The 19,321-nt window shown below is 39.6% G+C and overlaps 1 protein-coding gene across 6 annotated transcripts in view; it reads left to right on the forward strand.

Moving 5' to 3' along the window:
• The window catches only part of cacna1ea (calcium channel, voltage-dependent, R type, alpha 1E subunit a), a 98,853-nt gene extending 80,177 nt beyond the window's left edge, over positions 1-18,676 (forward strand). For 4 of the 6 annotated variants that reach the window (XM_086046272.1, XM_086046275.1, XM_086046274.1 and 1 more), the window contains 17 exons: positions 402-566; positions 1,894-2,004; positions 2,084-2,164; positions 2,958-3,143; positions 3,865-3,956; positions 4,599-4,773; positions 4,878-5,005; positions 7,415-7,511; positions 9,694-9,799; positions 10,572-10,679; positions 10,763-10,863; positions 11,054-11,160; positions 11,279-11,441; positions 13,147-13,275; positions 13,390-13,537; positions 14,130-14,302; positions 15,172-18,676. In XM_086046272.1, coding sequence (XP_085902398.1) covers positions 402-566; positions 1,894-2,004; positions 2,084-2,164; positions 2,958-3,143; positions 3,865-3,956; positions 4,599-4,773; positions 4,878-5,005; positions 7,415-7,511; positions 9,694-9,799; positions 10,572-10,679; positions 10,763-10,863; positions 11,054-11,160; positions 11,279-11,441; positions 13,147-13,275; positions 13,390-13,537; positions 14,130-14,302; positions 15,172-15,675 — 2,574 coding nt within the window. In that variant the 3' untranslated portion in view covers positions 15,676-18,676. Of the gene's footprint in view, positions 1-401; positions 567-1,893; positions 2,005-2,083; positions 2,165-2,957; positions 3,144-3,864; positions 3,957-4,598; positions 4,774-4,877; positions 5,006-6,020; positions 6,118-7,414; positions 7,512-9,693; positions 9,800-10,571; positions 10,680-10,762; positions 10,864-11,053; positions 11,161-11,278; positions 11,442-13,146; positions 13,276-13,389; positions 13,538-14,129; positions 14,303-15,171 lie in introns of all 6 variants that reach the window. The other 2 variants (XM_086046273.1, XM_086046277.1) reach the window with 1 other exon arrangement.
• The last annotated feature ends 645 nt before the right edge of the window (positions 18,677-19,321 follow it).

Here is a 19,321-nt window from a genome sequence, read left to right on the forward strand (position 1 = left end):
GGTGTAAGAAAACAAGGAATTTGGCTCAGCGGCAGACAATAACAGGCTGTGCAGGCAATTTTCACAGAACTGAATGCTGTTGCCTCGGAAAATGTAACAAAGATGAGGTAGCTGTAGGTAGTGTTCCTTTACGAGTGGACCCGTAATTGATCGATTTTTTATTTTAATAAATAGAAACATTATGTCTGTTAGTTGATTAGAAATATGAATAATGCTTGAAAGTGAAAGTTTTAAAAATATTTATCTTTGGTCTCATTTTTTACATCACAAAAATCTGTCATTTGAACAGGGGTGTGTAGACTTTTTATACTCACTATACATGCTTTTGGTAAGCAACAATGTGCATAAATCATTGATGCCCTTCTCCCTTTTCATTGTTCTTTCTGTTCTTTGCACTTTAGAGGGCGTGCATCGACTTTGCCATCAGCGCCAAGCCGCTGACTCGTTACATGCCTCAGAACCGGCACACGTTCCAGTACCGCCTGTGGCATTTTGTGGTCTCACCCTCTTTTGAGTACACCGTCCTGGCCATGATCGCTCTCAACACCATCGTACTCATGATGAAGGTGAGAGATTGTGCAGCCCGACACTCATCATCTTATTTTAAATATCGTCGTTGTCCTGTGAAAAACACTTATGACCAATTTTGGAAAAAAAATTAAATTTTCATTTAATGCACTGTCTATAATGCGGAAACACCATTCACGTAAACATAAGAAAATTGAAAAAGATGGACATAAGTGTTTTTCACAGGACAGCGACGATATATAACAACCGATAGTGGCATACAACAAGGAAAACGACAGTAATCTCTGTTACAGTTTGATGTACTTTTTTTTTCAATTCAACTTAAGTGGTAATGTACTAAACCTAACTCTTTTTCAACAAGCTTAAGTCACTGTAAAAAAAACAGAATTGTACATTGAAAATGAAAAGTGACAAAGTGCAGTAGAGCTGATGTGCAGTGAGTTATGAAACTTTTTTAAGTGAGTCAACTTATATTTATTTATATATGTTTATTTCATGCTCTTTAATAGATGCCGTTGGCAAAATTGTTCAAGTATGCTCAACACAGAGATTTAAGTCTCTAATTTTGTCTCTCTAATTTGAATGTATTCCTCAGTTCCTTATCAATGTGCTCTATAAGCTCGTTGCACGCGTGTATGTTTCAAACAATGTTTTCAAAAGGTTGCAAATTATAAACCATGGGAAATCTAAGTGTCAGTTGATAAGCCATTTTCCAAACAAAAGAAAAAAACTTAAGTGGGAAATCTTTTTTTTTTCTTGTGATATGATTGTATGCCTGGCAAAGGCCAGGCATACATGTTGCTAGGCAGAATTTATTAGGCAATGTCATTTTTTTACTCCGAAGCCTAAACAAGGCGGTTTCCTTGATGACTTGAGCAAAGGGTGATATTAACAAAAGAGCAAGGATTGTTTTTGTACAAATTTGTCTGATAAGTTGGGGGTTTTTTTTGCACTGCAACGTAGAGGTGTGTGCCTCCCAGCAATTAAAAAAGATGTACCTCTCACCTGTGATGTTTTCATTGGTTCGTTTCAACGTTTTGCCCTTATTTCCTCCAGAGCTCTCTTGCTGCTATTTATTTCCCCAAATTGTCTTCTTTTCCTGGACTGCTCAGACAGACCGACACAGGGTGACTCAGCCTGTATTAAATATTGATCCCTAACGTCCAGGGGCTGCTATTTAGCATGACCTCATTAACGGTGGCTGCCGCCCCCGGTGGAATGACTCCTTTTTATAGTGCAGCGGATGAGGGGTGAAGAGACTTGGCTGCTATTTCTGGCTCTGGAGGAATCTTCCATCAACCTGTAGCTGTCAAAAGATTATTTCACTTGTGTTTTAAATCCTATTGCCTGTGTGTGTGTCTTCAGTATTATTCAGCCCCGCCCGCCTACGAAGCTGTCCTCAAGCATCTGAACACAGCCTTCACCGTTCTCTTCTCCATTGAGTGCGTCCTCAAGATAATGGCATTTGGCTTTCTGGTGAGGAAGAACAGGCCCACACGTGACATGTGCCATGGTTGTCTCGAAACGAGTCCAACCGTCTCTTGTGTCTCCACAGAATTATTTTCGAGACACGTGGAACATTTTTGACTTCATCACCGTACTCGGCAGCATCACAGAGATAGTGGTAGACTTGCAGGTGAATAGCAAAGTGCAATTAAGGGGAGATGCTGTCCTTCTATGCTGGCCATTTGTGTCCACCTCGGCTCTTTTTTTTTAAATTTATTATTAACCATTTGAACTGCGTTGGTGCAAATTTAGTGAAACGTCCCAAAAGTGGGGATTTTTGTTTTATCAAATTGCACTTTTTGGCTCAATGGTGGATTCTTCTGGCCAATTAACTCATTCACTGCCATTGACGTATTTACTTGTCTTTTCGCAATCCAGCCATTCAATCCCAGGAATTTATTGACATTTTTTCAATTTTTTTCAAACGTTAAGGTAAAAGAGGTTATGAGAATGTCTGGCAGTGAATGAGTTAAAATGCACAAAAACGATGTTTTTAATTCCTTGTTATTTACTGGATTGAATCACACGATTTTGTTAAAATGAGTTTCATTTTCTAGAATCAGCACTTGAAAATTGAATGTGCGAATGTCAGCGTGAATGATTGATTGTCTGTATAGGCGCTGGGATCAATCGAGGCTGCTTGCAATGTTAGCTATGATAGGTTCAAGCTCACCCACAACCCTTGTGAGGAAAAGTGCTGTAGAATATTGATGGATGGATGGACTTAATTTAATTCTGCAAGAGGTTGCATATTGATAACTTAAAACTGTTTTAATCAGACCTCCGACAGACTGTATAACATTCTAATGATCTGAAAATGTCTGAACAGGAAAGGTTTTGTGAGTTCAATTATTGTCTCAAGGTGAGAATTTTCTTTCAATGAGGTTAAGAATGTGCTTCTGAATGCACGCTCCCTCCCCCAGTTCGTGGATACGTTCAACATGAGTTTCTTGAAGTTGTTCAGAGCAGCGCGTCTGATCAAGCTTCTGAGACAAGGCTACACCATCCGGATCCTTCTGTGGACATTTGTGCAGTCCTTCAAAGCTTTGCCTTACGTTTGCCTTCTCATCGCCATGCTCTTCTTCATCTACGCCATCATTGGCATGCAGGTCAGACGCACACGCTTCACTTGATGTTTTAGATGACACTTTTAACCCTTTCATGCAAAGTGGTCACTACAGTGGACAGCTATTTAAAAGTTGCGCTTTCGCCTATATTCATCCGACTAAAAAAATATATTTATATTTTAAATAATAACATTAAATCATAATTCTTCAACCCAATCTGCTGGGTCATTATGATTAACCCACCCTTGGGTAAAAAAGTAACCCAATCTTCTCAAAGTAGCCACATCTGCTCAAAATCCACAGCTACCCAGCAAGTGGGTTAGATAGTTGACGATAAACCATAACAAGCAGAAATGGAAGTTAATGCAACACATAAAAGGGTCGAGCTGATTACAATATGAGCAACATCAACGACTTCACCATCAGATGCAGTCGTGCCTTGACGTACAAGTGCCTCAACTTACGTGTTTTTAGCCTTATGAGCTGCCGTTTGGTGGTTTTGTTCTTTTTGCTTTGTGACCAGCCAAAATTTGAAGTACAAGTGCCTTTAAACTGACTGCAAAATGACCTGTATAGTACACTTCCTTAGGTTCTATGATGAGAAGTTTTAGCCTTGAACAAACTGCATAAATCACTTTACATTATTTCCAATTAGACTTTTGAAAGAGGACGATTTTGAAGTCAAATGGCATCACGTAATAATTGTGTAACTTTGGAGGTTCTGCTGCATTTATCAAATTGTCACTTGTAACCTGTGAATCAGGTGTTTGGCAACATTAAGCTGAATGAGGAGACGCACATTAACCAGCACAACAACTTCAAGAGTTTCTCTGGAGCTTTGATGCTGCTCTTCAGGTAAATGGCATGAAGTCCTCTAAATGTAACAATGTCCTTTATTATTCATTATTTATTTAAGGTGCAATATATAACACAAATGTATATAATAAAAGTGTTATACATTTTGTAAAACTGTGATTTAATATAAAAAAATATGCAATATATCTACACACTAAACAGTGTATATTTTATGTAGTTTATGTTTATGTGCCCACTTCATCAACACCATGGAAAGCTTACAATTTTTATTTTATGAATAACCATACCAATATGTTATTGTTTTATTTTTCAAATCTTTTACCATTTATTTTCCTTACTCTGCGTAGCATCGTTTCAAGTTCAATTCCTTTTGTGTGTTTTTAAACACTATTGGTATCAAACACCATTCAGATTATGTATGCGACTGGGAACATGTCCAAAAATCCAAAATGACATTTAACACTGTGCTTCGCCCGCTGGTTCACATTCACTGCTTCAGTGTTGTTGGGATGATGTTGCTAGGTTACAATGGTAAGGCTATGCTTCTAAAAGTACCCAAAGGGCCACTTGTTGTCAGAAGCTGATGGATGCTGCAGTGAAGCACTTAACTCCTTAAGTGTTGTGTGTGATACTGAAGGGGTGGAATAAATGTTCATTTAAAAAAAAGATTTGTTTTTGCAGGAGTGCCACAGGGGAGTCGTGGCAGGAAATCATGTTGTCCTGTCTGGGGGGGCAGCAGTGTGAGGCGGACACCTCCAATCCCTTACCTGTACTCAACACCGAGCAGGAGGGAGGCTGCGGCTCGGACTTTGCCTACTTCTATTTTGTGTCCTTTATCTTCTTTAGCTCCTTCCTGGTGAGGATAAAAAACAAACACACCATCTTGCCCTCTGTTACATTTTCTTTCAGTGCCCTCATGTGACAGCATCAAAAAAAAATATTACCCATCTTTCTGTCCAGATGCTGAATTTGTTTGTGGCTGTGATCATGGATAACTTTGAGTACCTGACTCGAGACTCATCCATTCTGGGCCCGCACCACTTGGACGAGTTTGTCAGAATTTGGGGGGAGTACGATCGGGCTGCCTGGTCAGTGTCGCTTAGTCTTTGTTCATCCGTGCCATTTTATTGTTCTAACGTGTACACTATCCCTTTTGCTGTATAGTACTGTACAAAACAGGTGTAACGTGTGATAGCATGAAGAAACATTTTGGGAACGGAAGACCCTGCCAGGTCACTTCATTAGGTACTTAGATCAACAATCTATAGTAAACACCTGCATATTTGTGGTTTGGTATTCATAAATTTGCCTATTTGAGAAATTTGGGAGAAAACCCATCCTCCTTTATTCTCTAAAAACTCACCTATTTGTTGTTTAATACACAAATTGCTTACAATACACTTGAGGGAAGATGCTTTATTTAGTCAGGCCATAGCCTTGTCTAATAGAAAAAGTGCTTTGCCGCCATCTTGTGGCATCTATAGGCAGTTACAAACCTTTTTTCGTGAGCATCAATTACTCACAGGTTGTCACTATTTACGGCAGGGCTTGGTTCCAATCCCCCGCGAATAGCGGGGGTTCACTGTAATGACATCACGTACACGTATGACAAATTATGCACTTTAAAAGAGAATATATCTTCAATTTTAATTGACACTGCAATCAAATTTGTTGCATAAAAGAATGGACACAAAATGTGGAAACCAGCCACACCCATTGGGCGGTTTGACTGGCAAACTTGTGGCTGACTGCACCAACATAGACAAGAAGTCAGAGTTTATTTTTACACATTAATTCCAAAGTTGTATTACTACTCTGTATTAATTTTTTTTTTTTTAAAACACACAAACGTGGTGGGGCTGCAGACCAATTCTCCGCCACTCCAAACTAATACCATAAATTGAATGAATTCCTCCGTGAATGGTATTATTTTTGTAGACGACTGTATTATAGTTGACTGCCGTGTACCTAATGAAGTGTCCAGTGCGGGTTTAAAATGTGTGCTAACTCTTTAAAGCAACCTCCATTAAGGCCTATGTCAACCTTCCTGTGGCCTGTGAGGCTGTACTAACCCAAAACTAAAGACTCCTATGTTCTTTCCAGTGGTAGGATCCACTATAAGGAGATGTACAAAGTTGTGCACTCAATCTCACCTCCCCTGGGATTTGGGAAGAACTGCCCCCACAGGGTGGCATGCAAGGTTTGCTCTCCCCAAAACAAACAAACAAAAACCCACTCAGCCTTCGCCGCTTGGGACCCTCGCTGACTTCTACCTTTTTCCTATTCTTTTGTTTTCACTGACTGTCACCACCTTGCTTGACTCTTTTAGGAGTGTGTTTTTCTGGTGTGATGGTCAAAGAATGATGACAGTCTAGCGACAGGGTACTAAGGGACAGGACTCCCCATGCCCACATGAACTTATGTGGACACATCACTGTGTTGATGCGGAGAGATGAGCACTCATGCATTGCATGCAGGTGCATCTCCCTACATTTGAATGTTGGGGAATTTTTCATTTATTTCAGTCGTTCAGTTCAGAGTGAAACATTGCAATGATTCTATTTTTTATCATTTCAATGTTTGCAGGCAGCTAACAAAAAACAACAATTTACCATCTCTAGAAATCATAAGCCATCAAAATCATTTTTATATAGATGAAGTAGGAATTCTTATTTTGAATTGTGTTGAACATTTTTCACAGTGTAAAAGTAGGAGGATAGTGTCAAAACAAACTTTGAAACTCGACAAATAATGGAAGGCAAGTAAAGTTAACCACTTTTAATGGTGAAATGTAAATCTGAGTATGTATGAACCCCTCGTATTTTGAGGGATTTTGAATGACTTTTTGTTTTTAAATAAACTAATACTACGCAAGTCAAATCTACTCAAAAATTTTCCTTGAAAAATGTACTTTGAATTTCTGAGTGAAAAAATTTTTTTTTCAAATAAATATTTCTCCAATTTTTTTTTCTGTGTAAAATTTACTCTATTTTACTCTCGACTAGGACCTAATATAGTCTTTTTTTCTCTACGAAATTTATTGTGTATAACTGTATTTAGCCTTTTTTTCCTCATCGAGAGTATCTCTCTACACTCACATGTGATTTCTAATACTGGAAGCTTAACTAAAATGTGAGGCCAATTGCGGGAGGCCTGTCTCTTTCTGCCTTCTGGATCTGGTTTAAAGATCTCTCATACTCGCATGCACTGTGTAAGTATGTCATTTGGACCAGATCCAGGTTGTTGTCATTCTTTTGTTCATTCTGTCTAAGATATTTCCCCTTCCCTCTGAAATTTCTATGCCCTCATATCAGCATAGAAAGAATGCAACCTACTTTTCTCTTTCCTGTTATGTGATGCACTGGAATAATCTTCTCTCTTGTTTCTCCACCTTCTGTTATGTCCTCTTCACTTTCATTTTTGTACTTTTTTTTTTTCCCCCATTTCCTCTCCCTCCATTACATCCTCCTATCGTCATGACTACCTGGGGCCCGCAGTGGTCGCATCCATTACACTGACATGTATGAGATGTTGACCAACATGTCACCACCCCTTGGCCTTGGCAAGAAATGCCCATCCAAGGTGGCTTATAAGGTAGACTCGATAGAGGCTGTTCTTATATCTGAAGGGAAACGCTGTTCAAGACCAAGTTTTCTGTTTTATTTGCTTAGAAAGTCGTTTCTGTGAACTGTATGATGTTGTATTGTTCATTTGCAGATTTTTTTTGTCTATTCATTGGCGATTGAAATGCCTGGTTTTCATTGCTTTTTTGCGTACAACTACAGCAAGGTACACACCTTCTGATTTTTAACATTTTAAGCGTTTTCTGTGAGAGAGCCTACATATGTTGTGGGAAAAAAATCGAAAAGTGTGTTTTTAGACTTGTGTTCTACCAACACAGCACACCACACACCTTTTGACATCCTCACTGACAAAAGTGGCCTTCCCAAAACCAGATGTTTTTCGTAGTACCAAGACTGACCAGTTGGTAGCGGCATGGTGCCATCCAGACTGATGGAAAATACAACAAAGAAGAAAAGTAGTACCGGTAGTAGTAGGAGTAGAAATAAAAGAAGCTAGGCTAAATGTTGGCTTACAGTATTTCAGGGAAGTCCAAAGTACGGCCTGGTGGTCATAGGCAGTCCACTGCAGGTTTTTGGTTGTTAAAAATAAAACTTAAACACTCAATAGATAATGAGAAAAAGTTTAAATGTTGAAAGATAGCACACAAATTGATTTAATTAAAAATACAAATGTCACAAATTTGGCAACAGGCTACTGTGTCGTTTCACTTCACAGTTACGGCGTCTGTAGCTCATTTGTTTAGAGTATTTGCAACCTCCTCGCTCTTCTATTTTCATATTTCCAATTGTTATTGAGCTTCCCCCGCCCCTCACCAACAGCCCTGGCTTGCACCGCATATATGTGCACAGTATTGGTATATTACTTATGTAGTACTTGTGATGCAGAAACAATGTAGAACCATCACAATTTTTTGGTTTTCTTGATTTGGCCAAATTCATTTGACAAAATGACATCCTAATTATTGCACTTTCATTGCATAGTAACCTTGAGCCAGTGTAATAAAGTCATTTCAGTTTTAAATGTCGGCCTAAATAAAACAGATTCAGCACAATATGTATATTTAAACTAAAATAATCAATAAGTCACTGTTTACAATGCAGCTGGTACGTACACATTTTTAGACGTCGTTGTCGAGGAACTCAAAGTGTCTCATAAAGGAAAACATTGGTCTTCGTGGAGACTCCTCAATCCTCGAGCTTCGATAAACATTTAGGAGAAATCGGACTATCGGGATGTGTGTACCATATTGTTTATTTGCTGCTAGTGGCTGTTGTAAAAAAAAAAAGGTTATTTTCTAAGGGAGTTGCTAACAATCCACATGCTGGATCTTGTCATCATCATTACTTCTTTTTCTTCCACATCGTATGTGCATGTGCCTTCTGCCACAGCCCAGCATTGCATCAGCGTGCATGTGTACGTGTCATTGCCACAACATTAGTTGCACCTGTATTCAAACCCTATCCAATAAAACCCACAAAGGCTCATTCATCACCTAATGTAATAATATTTAGTTTTGACTGACAGTCAGAGAGGTATTGATTTAATCATGTTTGGTTCTTGCTGTTGTAGTGCACCACATCACACTGAGCGCTGGTTCTAATTTTGCCTTTCCCATGTCATTAATACAAATAGTAGAAACCCCTGTCAGTATGATAGAGTGCACTGCAGCCGCAATAATAAACATGTTGTTCAATTAATACCTCTGACAGTGTCAGTCACAACATAATGTTGTTGTCTTTGTAAAGGTTTTGATACTACTGATAAATTGGATCTCATTTGAAAGTGTAGCTAGTATTGTGGCTGATGAATGTACTCGTGTTTAATGCTTTTCAGAACTCTGGAATGATGGCTGTGGTGACTTTAATTCATTGTACTACTACTGTAATACATACATACATACATACATACGTACATACATACGGTATATGATGTATTTGCTTTACATATTTCAAGATAATGAGAAAAATTCTCATTTTAAGTTTTTTGTAAATATAATTTCACATCCTATGAATTGATTAGAATATTTAACTTGTTCCTTTGCCACCACAGCAGTTCTGGACTCTTCTGGACTTTTTTTTTTTGTCAAATTAATTAATTCATTTTCAAACACCAATATATACAGGCTTTTTAAAATGAGTATATAAAAATGTGATTTTGTGATTTTTTTTGTGTGTGTCTGTACAACCCCCAGAGACTCGTGCTGATGAACATGCCAGTGGACGAGGACATGTCCGTCCACTTCACATCCACCCTCATGGCCCTCATCCGTACTGCCCTGGAAGTCAAGCTAGCTGGAGGTCAGTAGAAAAGTGAAAACATTCACAATAATTCCGTGTAAATTCATGATAGCTTGTTAATGTGTCTTTTGTAGAGTGGTGCTTTTATATGAATACATTTTCATCAACATGAACAGAACCTCCTTATTACTCTATTTTTAATTCCTGTTTCCCATCCACCCATCTTTCTATACAGCATATCCACATTAGAATGTAGTGTTATAAATCCTCCTACAAAACATCACGGGGTTATTTGTTTATTATTATTGTAAAAAATATTATTATTAGTTAATCCCAGCCACTTGCTACTAGAAAATTACTCCAGTATAGGACAAATTGTTATATACAGGTGCGTCTCAATATTTTATAAAACAGTGTACCTATAATCGCGGGCGACGTAGGGACCGGGCCTTTTCTGTGAATAACGGAAATCGGTGAGTAACTGACACCCAACCCCCCCAAAAAGAGGTTTATAAGCACCAACAGATGTTATGGGATGGCAGCAAAGAACTACATGAAGCTCTTTATCTCACTTCAACATACAGTAGTTCCTTGGCACCAAAATGCAAAAAAATGGTGGCAAGGCACCACATGAAGACCTTCAACTCACATCAACATACTAGTTCCTTCAGTTTAGTTTCGACAATATTCTAATTGATTGTGTTGAATTTATATTTTGCAATTAAATTGCTGCTCCGTATAAAATTTGAAGTATATATTAAAACAAAAGAAATCAGTGCCATCTGGTGGAGCTGTGCTCCTAATGCAGAGTCATCACTGCTTGTATGCACAGGAGGAGAGGATCGAAATCAGATGGATTTGGACCTTCAGAAGGAAATCAGTGTCATCTGGCCTCATCTCTCTCAGAAAATGCTGGACCTTCTAGTTCCTATTAACAAAGGTGACGTTTTAATAAAGGTTTGTGATTCTAGTCAGTGTGCTAACGGTATTTGTATCTCACAGTGTGTGTTTCCATTTTCTCAGCTAGTGACATGACTATAGGAAAGATCTATGCGGCCATGATGATCATGGACTACTACAAGCAGAGCAAGGCCAAGAAACTCAAACAGCAGCTGGAGGAACAAGTACATTTTGTTTTCGTTTTGTTTTAAATTTGCCATTTGTTTACTTGTTCGGGCCTAGTTTAGGTTGCGAAGTGGCAGAATATTTCATGTTGTGGTAATGATTGGAGATGATTTATTTTTTTTTAAATATTTGAGTTGGACTTTTCTTGGACTCTTTTGATCTTTCAATTTCCTGTCCTCCTCCACTCAGAAACACGCTCCCTTGTTCCAGCGTATGGATGCTTCATCCTTGCCCCAGGAAATCATATGCAATGCCAAGTCACTGTCCTTGCTCAGCCACAGTGCAGGATCAGCTCTGTAAATATGCAACGCTCAATGCAATTGCACAATTATGAAAGCACAATCTCATCTTTTGCCTTTCACCAGCAATTCTATACAGTAGGCCTACACACGTCTTCTTTATGTGTCCCTCCAGCACCAAAGGGGGCTTTGTGGCCCTCAGCCCTATCTCCCCCCAAGATATGTTCCTGCAGCAGCAGTCTCGCTCCGGGGAGGAAGAGGAGAATGATGATTACTACCCACCCTACCACCCTTATCACTTCCCTCATCACCACCACCACCACCATTTAGACACACTGGTAATGACTCTGTCTTAAAGAAATCAGCACTGTAGCTGCACAACCCCTGTTGATTACCCCTTTCCATCATTTTTTTTTTACTGATAGCTGAGCCATGACAGCTATAATGACCATTTATATTTGAGACAGGTCCAGGATGGGAGATCAGTCTGCACCCTATCAAAATGACTAACACGGATTATCTGCATTCCCAAATCTCATCATTGTATTGCTTCACTGACAGGTCCTCTATTTGCAGAATAAAACAGTAGTTTAAATTATCACAAGCTCCAATCGTAACTCCGTTAACAAGCCAACCTAATAGAGTCCAGACAGCAAAACTGCATATCCAACATAGCAAATCTTGTCAAGACTCTAATAGAGTGGTGGGCCACACGATTGATACATCATAATACTGTATGTATAAAAACATTGATCAAGAAAAATGTGGCAATAACTTATATCATTCAGCGCAGTTAAAAATTAAAATAAAAAAAAATAATAATTTCACTTTCACTCATTTAAAGCGGAAGTCAACCCAAACATATTTTTTTCAAGAATATGTTCCCAGCAGGCCCACTAGTTGAATTTTGCGTTTGTGGAATATAAGTTGGCGGCACGGTGGTCGACTGGTTAGCACGTCCGCCTCACAGTTCAGAGGTCGTGCTCTCCCCGTGCCTGCATGGGCTTTCTCCAGGTACTCCAGTTTCCTCCCACATTCCAAAAACATGCATGGTATGTTGATTGGACACTCTAAATTGGCCCTAGGTGTGATTGTGAGTGTGAATGTTTGTTTGTTTCTGTGCCTGCAATTGGCTGGCAACCAATTCAGGGTGTCCCCTGCCTACGGCCCGAAGACAGCTGGCATAGGCTCCAGCACGTCCGCGACCCTTGTGAGGATAAGCGGCATGGATAATGGATGGATGGATGGATGGAATATAAGTTAATCAGCAAAATGCACTCATTTTTAGCCATCTCTGGGGGCGGCCATTTTGTCAATTCTGTCGACTGAAAATGACATCACAAATGCTCACAACGACCAATCACGTCTGACTTGTTTTCTGAATCTGAGCCGTGATTGGTCGTTGTGAGCAGTTGTGATGTCATTTTCAGTCGACAGAAGACAAAATGCCCCCCCCAGAGATGGCTAAAAACTAGTGGATTAACACTTATTCCACAAATGCAATATTTATCAGAATGACCTACTTCAAGTATTGGGCTTGCATAGAACATATTCTTGAAAAAAAATGTTGCGTTGACTTCCCTTTAACTTGTAACTAACTTGTTACGGTTCTTATAAGATCCTATTAATACAATAATAGGTTATTTCAGTCAAGTCAAATGTATTTATGTATTATGGAATGTAAAAAGAACAGGTACATTTAATTGTAACACTTAGCACTCCCACAAGTCTGCGGCAGAGCAGCACTTATCATGTGGGCAGAGCTTACTTTGATTAACTCTGCAGAGTTGGTTTTACAGTAAATAAATCAACTCTGTCAAACAACTCCAACACTGTCATCAATTTAAATCAGAGAGTGTTAAAAATACTCAACTCTGAAACATTTAACACCAAAATTTTAATTCTACAATTTTTGCTGCGTAGACGAGTGAATAACGACAGTAAGAAATTCCCTTAAATGTGACGGTATGAACCAAAAATTACATGCTAATTTTATTAAGTACAAGAGCTTCATTCAGTGTCGTATCTGTGACATTTGTGTAGGTGCCCGATGTCGTTGAGTATAACCAAGTAACCCAACGGTCAAGGCAAGAGCCAACAGTCGTCAGGTCACCTCAGCGCACGTCAACCATCAGAGCGTCTTCCATGCCCAGACTGGCAATGGAGCCACAGGTAGGAAAGGCAACATTCATATTACGGTGTTCCCCTAATAATATTCACGCCCCTGTTATATTTTTGGGATGGAACATCTTGATCTGTCTAACGTGGAAATCTGTGCCATTGCAGCCTGGAATGTCAGCAGACAGAAAGCTGATGAAGCGCTCCTTTTCCACCATCGGAGACCAGTGTGTAAATCGCCTGTGGCAAGAACAACATTCCCTGGAGAGAGTCAGCCCAGACAACACGTTCAGACTTCGACAGAAAAACTATCGAGGTCACATTGTTTTTATCCATCCATCCATCCATTATCTATACACACTCTGAATTGCCAGCCAATCGCAGGGCACACAGAGACAAACATCCGCACTCACAATCACACTTAGGGTTAATTTTTAGAGTGTCCAATCAACTTACCATGCGTGTTTTTGGAATGTGGGAGGAAACCGGAGTTCCCGGAGAAAACCCACGCAGGCACGGGGAGAACATGCAAACTCTACACAGGGAGGCCGGAGCCGGAATCGAACCCATGACCTCTGAACTGTGAGGCTGACGTGCTAACCAGTCGATCACCGTGCCGCACATTGTTTTTCTTGTCTCCTAAATTTTTTTTTTATTGCATGTTGGGTTAATTGAAGACTAAATTGTTCTCAAGTGTAAATGTGAGTGCTGCACGGTTGTTTGTCTGATATGTACCCTGCAATTAGTTGCCAACTAGTCCAGGATTAACCCCATTTTTTGCCGTCAGCTGGAATATGACTATTAGGCCACATTTCTTTTTTTTTTTTATCTGATAAGTGAAATATATATAGATATTGTATCTTCTTTTTCTTTTATGTGTGAACGTCGCAATGTGACTCCACTCACAGGCCCTAGAATCAATCAAAGTAGTCATGAGAGGGGGCGGTCTAAAGAACGACGTCACCTACTGTCTCCAGACGTGTCCCGCTGTAACTCTGAGGAGAGAAGTCGAGACCCGTCGTGCGAGAGGAGACGCTCCCTCTCGCCTAACGAAGGACGCCCGCAGTCCTTGCAGAGACAGGTAAGAATGCAACAGGACTCCCTTCGGGGTTCAAGTCAGAGTTAGGCTTTCAAGTCTTGAGTTTTCCAGCTAGTGTTATACTTCGAATTTAGGTTTTGAGGGTTTAGGCTAGTTTATGCATAGGCTTGGGCATACCAAGCATTTTTAAAATCAATTTTCCAAATTGTTTTCTTGCACTGTATGTTCTTTCAGTAATTTTAGTGAGCTACCTTTTATTTCTGTACTTTTGTTTTTAGATGTATTTACTTCTTAACTTAAATGCACTATATAAATATAGCTCCCTTAACCTTAGAATGCGGTGTCAAATTATGATTTCAAGACAGGGTTAGGCTTTCAAATCAGGCATTAAAATTTGAATTTAGGGTCCTTAACTGTTTCACATTAAGATTTCACACTATGGTTAGGGTTGCAAAGGAGAGTTTCTAATCAGGGTTGGGGTTTGAAGTCTGGGTTAGGCTTTCAAATTAGTTTCGCGAGATAGGATTTGGGTGTTAAAGCGGGATTTCAAGTTAGGGTTAGGGGGATTTCAAATTAGGGTTAGGGTTTCAAATTGGGGTTCCATGTTTGGCTTTCAAACCATGTTTGAATTTACAAAATAGGCATGACATTAAATACATTCAAATTACGGTTAGGGTTTCAAATTATGCGTTTGAATTAGAAATTAATTTACGTAAAATTCATATTGCGCAAGCTTTTATAGGTCAAACTTAAAAACAAAAAATGAAAATATCTCAAAAACCTGATGTGGTAGAAACAAAGTAAAGACATTTTGAAATCAGTGGCAGAAATAGGGACACACATGTCCATCTCTGATTAAAATGTGTTGTGCAATCATTGATGATTGAAATTGAATGTCTTTCTGTGTTCAGGTCAACACCACAGGCAGTCCCGCCCATTCAGCCTACGAGTCCGGCACCCCTCGTAATCGGCGTCAGCTCCCGCAGACACCCTCCCGCCCTCGTCCTCACATCTCGTACTCCCCACTGGTGTGCCGAGACCACACCCCCAGCGCACCAGCAGCCCCCTCAGTGGGACGCACCCCGCATTCGGACAGTCCGGCTTCCTTCAAGCAGACCCAGTCCTCCTCGTGTCAGGCATCCGGCCCGAGCCATCCGTCTCCCCATCGTTACATCTCAGAGCCCTACCTCCCATTTCACAAGGACCCCAGGGAAGGCCAGTCAAGCGAGAGGCAAGAATACCTGACTTTTGAGACCGCTGTGGCATCCAGTTTAGGACGTGCCAATGCCATTAGCTCAGCCCCTCAGCTCAGACACTCCTGGCAGGTCCCTAACGGACATTTCCGGAAAAACTTGGCGGAGGCTAGCCCGGACGGCGAGCTGCTAAGTGACACAGACGATGACGACCGCTGCTAAAACATACAGAAAGTCCATGTAAAGGCGGAGCGGACCTCGTAGCGGCGCCGCCACTTGCCTTGAACTGCTTTATGACAACTTCTTTTGTCACTACCAGTAGCATTACATTCGAAATTGAAGAACACTGCCGTTTATCAGCATTGTTTGCTGTCTGTCTCTACTTGCTGTGTGTTCTTGCTGTGCCTAGAGCAGGTGGGTCAAACTTGTTTAAATCGCAGGGCTGGTTTAAATGGTGAAACCCAAAGGCGGGCCATGCATTCGGTACCTGGGCCTTCAGTATATAGTGGAACCTCGATTTAACGGACCTACGGACCAACGGATCCAACAGACAGAAAATAGTGTCCAGTCCACTCAAAATGCCCCTTTGTATAATAACTTTCAAATCTGTTAGTCCCAGAATTGCCCCAATTCTTAACAACGCCAGTAAACAACACTGTGGCGCCATCAACAAACAGAGACTGGTCACGTGCTGTTCTATCGTCATCGATAAACAGACTTTACAGTAGACTAGAGCAAGCTAAAAAAAACACATCAGTGTGGCGGCCATGTTGGCAGGGAAGAGAGTCCCTTCAAATGTAATGAGGCATACGTGTTAGCTAAGCATCCACCATAGGCACGCAGCTAGCTTAAAAGGAGCAAGCGTGTTGTATCGACCTGCTGTTGTTTTTATTGGAGCGAATAGTGTACATATCTCTCAACCATGCTATTTTTGGTTCAGTATACAATTATTGTTTTTGTAAAGCCCTTTTCTATGGCATCTAATAATAACAGAAATGAAAAAAGACAACGCTAACATGGTGGCTCGTGAACATTACCAGAACTACACCATTACCCTCCCCCAAGCACCAACAAGTTAAGTTTGGATGAAATTTTAAGCTTTTCAAACAGTTTCAAATTATTTATATTTATTTACAATAATTTTTAGTTTACAAAAAATGTACAAAACAATAATTTTGTTCTACATTGGGTGTTTTAAGGACATGAAAAAAAGTACTTGGATGTAACTGAAAAACGGCTATAACTCATAAGACCTTCCCATAATTTGTCCGTTAAATCGAGGTTCAACTGTATGTTAATCAAATTGTCCACTGCAATTTACCCATCGTAGTGAACACAACCGAGGAGCAGTTCAGGGAGTCGGTGTCTCGGCCAAGGACACCACGGGCAGCTGGTGCAGGGGATGTTACGGTTGGATGGTCGAATGTGTGGCAGGCAAAATTTCTACCACTGAATCACCAATTCTGGGGATTTGGGGAAGGTCACTGTTATCGTTTAGAACAGAAGACCAACTTTTTTTTTGCCCAATGGTCAAGTTTGACGCAAAGAAAAGTTTGGATGGAATGATTCAAAACAACTAAAAACAAATTATTAAAAATACAATTCACCATTACTCTGAATACAGTTGTTGTAATTAGTGGGATTCCTGCACTTCTTTCTCTTCAACCAGCCGATCCCATGTTGGGTTAATGGAAGACAATGACACCTGAAGTGTATTTATTATTATTATTTATTATTTTTTATTCATTTTGGTTGCAATCATTACAGAAAATCCCGCTTCACAAAGATAGAAAGATGAAAATGCAAGCAGGTTACACTGCGCTTTTTTGGCAATTATGAAGGCTTTATTGCCTCATATGCGAACCTGTCGCCACATATCACGCACAGATGTGTGAGATCACCTGTTATGATCAACCTGCATTTTAAGTGGGACTGCTGATATTATCTCTTAAATTAAGCTTTCTTTTTCTTCTGTTTTATCATTTGGCCTTTTCCCCTTTCAAAGAAACTCACCGCTTGTTTTTTTGGGAGGGGTCATTTTTGCTAGCTTATGCGCTCATTTTTCCACTATCGTATAACGTGCCTGAGACCAATTGTTTGACAAGTGTGCACACGTACAGGTGGATGCGCATGGTTGTCAAAATGAAACTTCTTTCAGATGACCAATAAAAAAATGCTGTTTTAGATTGAGGTAGCAGTGAAACTTCTACTTAAGTTAATTTCAGACATATTTTGACAGAATGAAATTGATGGCTTCTCGACAGAATTGTCAGGAGCACATCTGCCTCACAGTCCTGAGGTCCGGTTTCAAATCTCTATAGCCTTCCTTGAAGCATTTGCATGTTTTCCCACAAAAACATTAATGTTAAGTTCATTAAAGACTCAACATTTCCTGTAGCTCACCTGCGGCCCTAATGAGGGCAAGTGCTATCAAAAATGTGTGGATGGGATCATGATAAATGTCCTATTTACACAAACAAGGTCCATGTTCTTGCATTCTCGAGCCAGGAATGAATGGAGTATTAGTACAAGGAAATGAATGAAGTGATAGCCGGTAGAGATGTGCAGAATGTTTTTCTCTGTCAATTTTTTAATCTGATGTATCTAACCATATCAACCCGTAAAGCCATCTTGTTCTTGTACATAGAGCCCAGGGTGTGTTCTTCCTTATCTCAAGGATGTGCTGCTGCCTTCCACCATTACGATGACAACAGTGCGTTTTACATTTGTTGCAAAACCATTTGAGAGGAATCCTTGCTGCTCATGCAAACATGTTTTTGTCATTTCCACCTCCACAGTGAAAAGAGTAGCACTTTTATCTATACATATATATATATATTTTTTGTTTTGTTTCGGAGGGGATGGGGGGTGTTCTAATTTCCTACCACATGCCAACACTTCTTTAAAAGCTGTGTATTTATTGTCATGTTCTGTATTGGTCACTATAACTTGAATTTGTATCTAAAATGTGAACACGGGACTATGTCAGAAGGAGAATCGACAGGCTGCCTAGAGCCCCTAAACTTAATGTCTTGAACTGGAAAGAAATGGTACACTTGTGCTGCACACATGTTAGCGTATATCTTCAGCCAGCAGAGCAAACAGCTGACCACTTAACCTTGGGCCATGTCCACACCGACAGCGGGTATTTTTTGATATGCATATACAGGTATGTGTGTGCGCGCACGCGTGTGTGTGTGGGGGTGTGTGTGTGTGTGTGTGTGTGTGTATATATATATATATATATATATATATATATATATATATATATATATATATATATATATACATTTATATATATATATATATATACATTTATATATATATATATATATATATATATATATATATATATATATATACATTTATATATATATATATATATACATTTATATATATATATATATATATATATATATATATATATCTTGGTCATTTCCCAAAGTATTTGCATCAAGCCTTGTGCATTGTTTTTGTCCCAAAATTCATAATTTTCTGCTTTTCAAAATACAAGTGGCTAAAATTGCCATGCAGTTTGGAATATATGGCACCACCTGTTGCTTTGACATGCTCATGACAGCCTGCGAATGCATTACAGTTTATATGAACAGTTTTTTGGTTGTTGTTGCTTGATTTGCTGTTGTTTCTGTGCCTTTTCAGGAAATTGACTGTGTTCAGCCTTCTAATTGGCCCATATGGCCTTCTTGATTTAGAATTACTGTGCTATCTCCTACTTTTGACATGCTATTGAATGGCCCAAGAATGCGTTTTCATCTTGGCCATTTGTTTTGCTTAACTGGCCATCGTGTTTTTTTTGTCTTTTCTGAAATGACTTTAGTTAAGGTTCTCATTGTCTAAAGTCATCGTA

Source organism: Filicampus tigris, chromosome 12 (assembly GCF_054856515.1).
Source record: "Filicampus tigris isolate MCC_2025a chromosome 12, RoL_Ftig_1.0, whole genome shotgun sequence".
NCBI classification, from domain to species: domain Eukaryota; kingdom Metazoa; phylum Chordata; class Actinopteri; order Syngnathiformes; family Syngnathidae; genus Filicampus; species Filicampus tigris.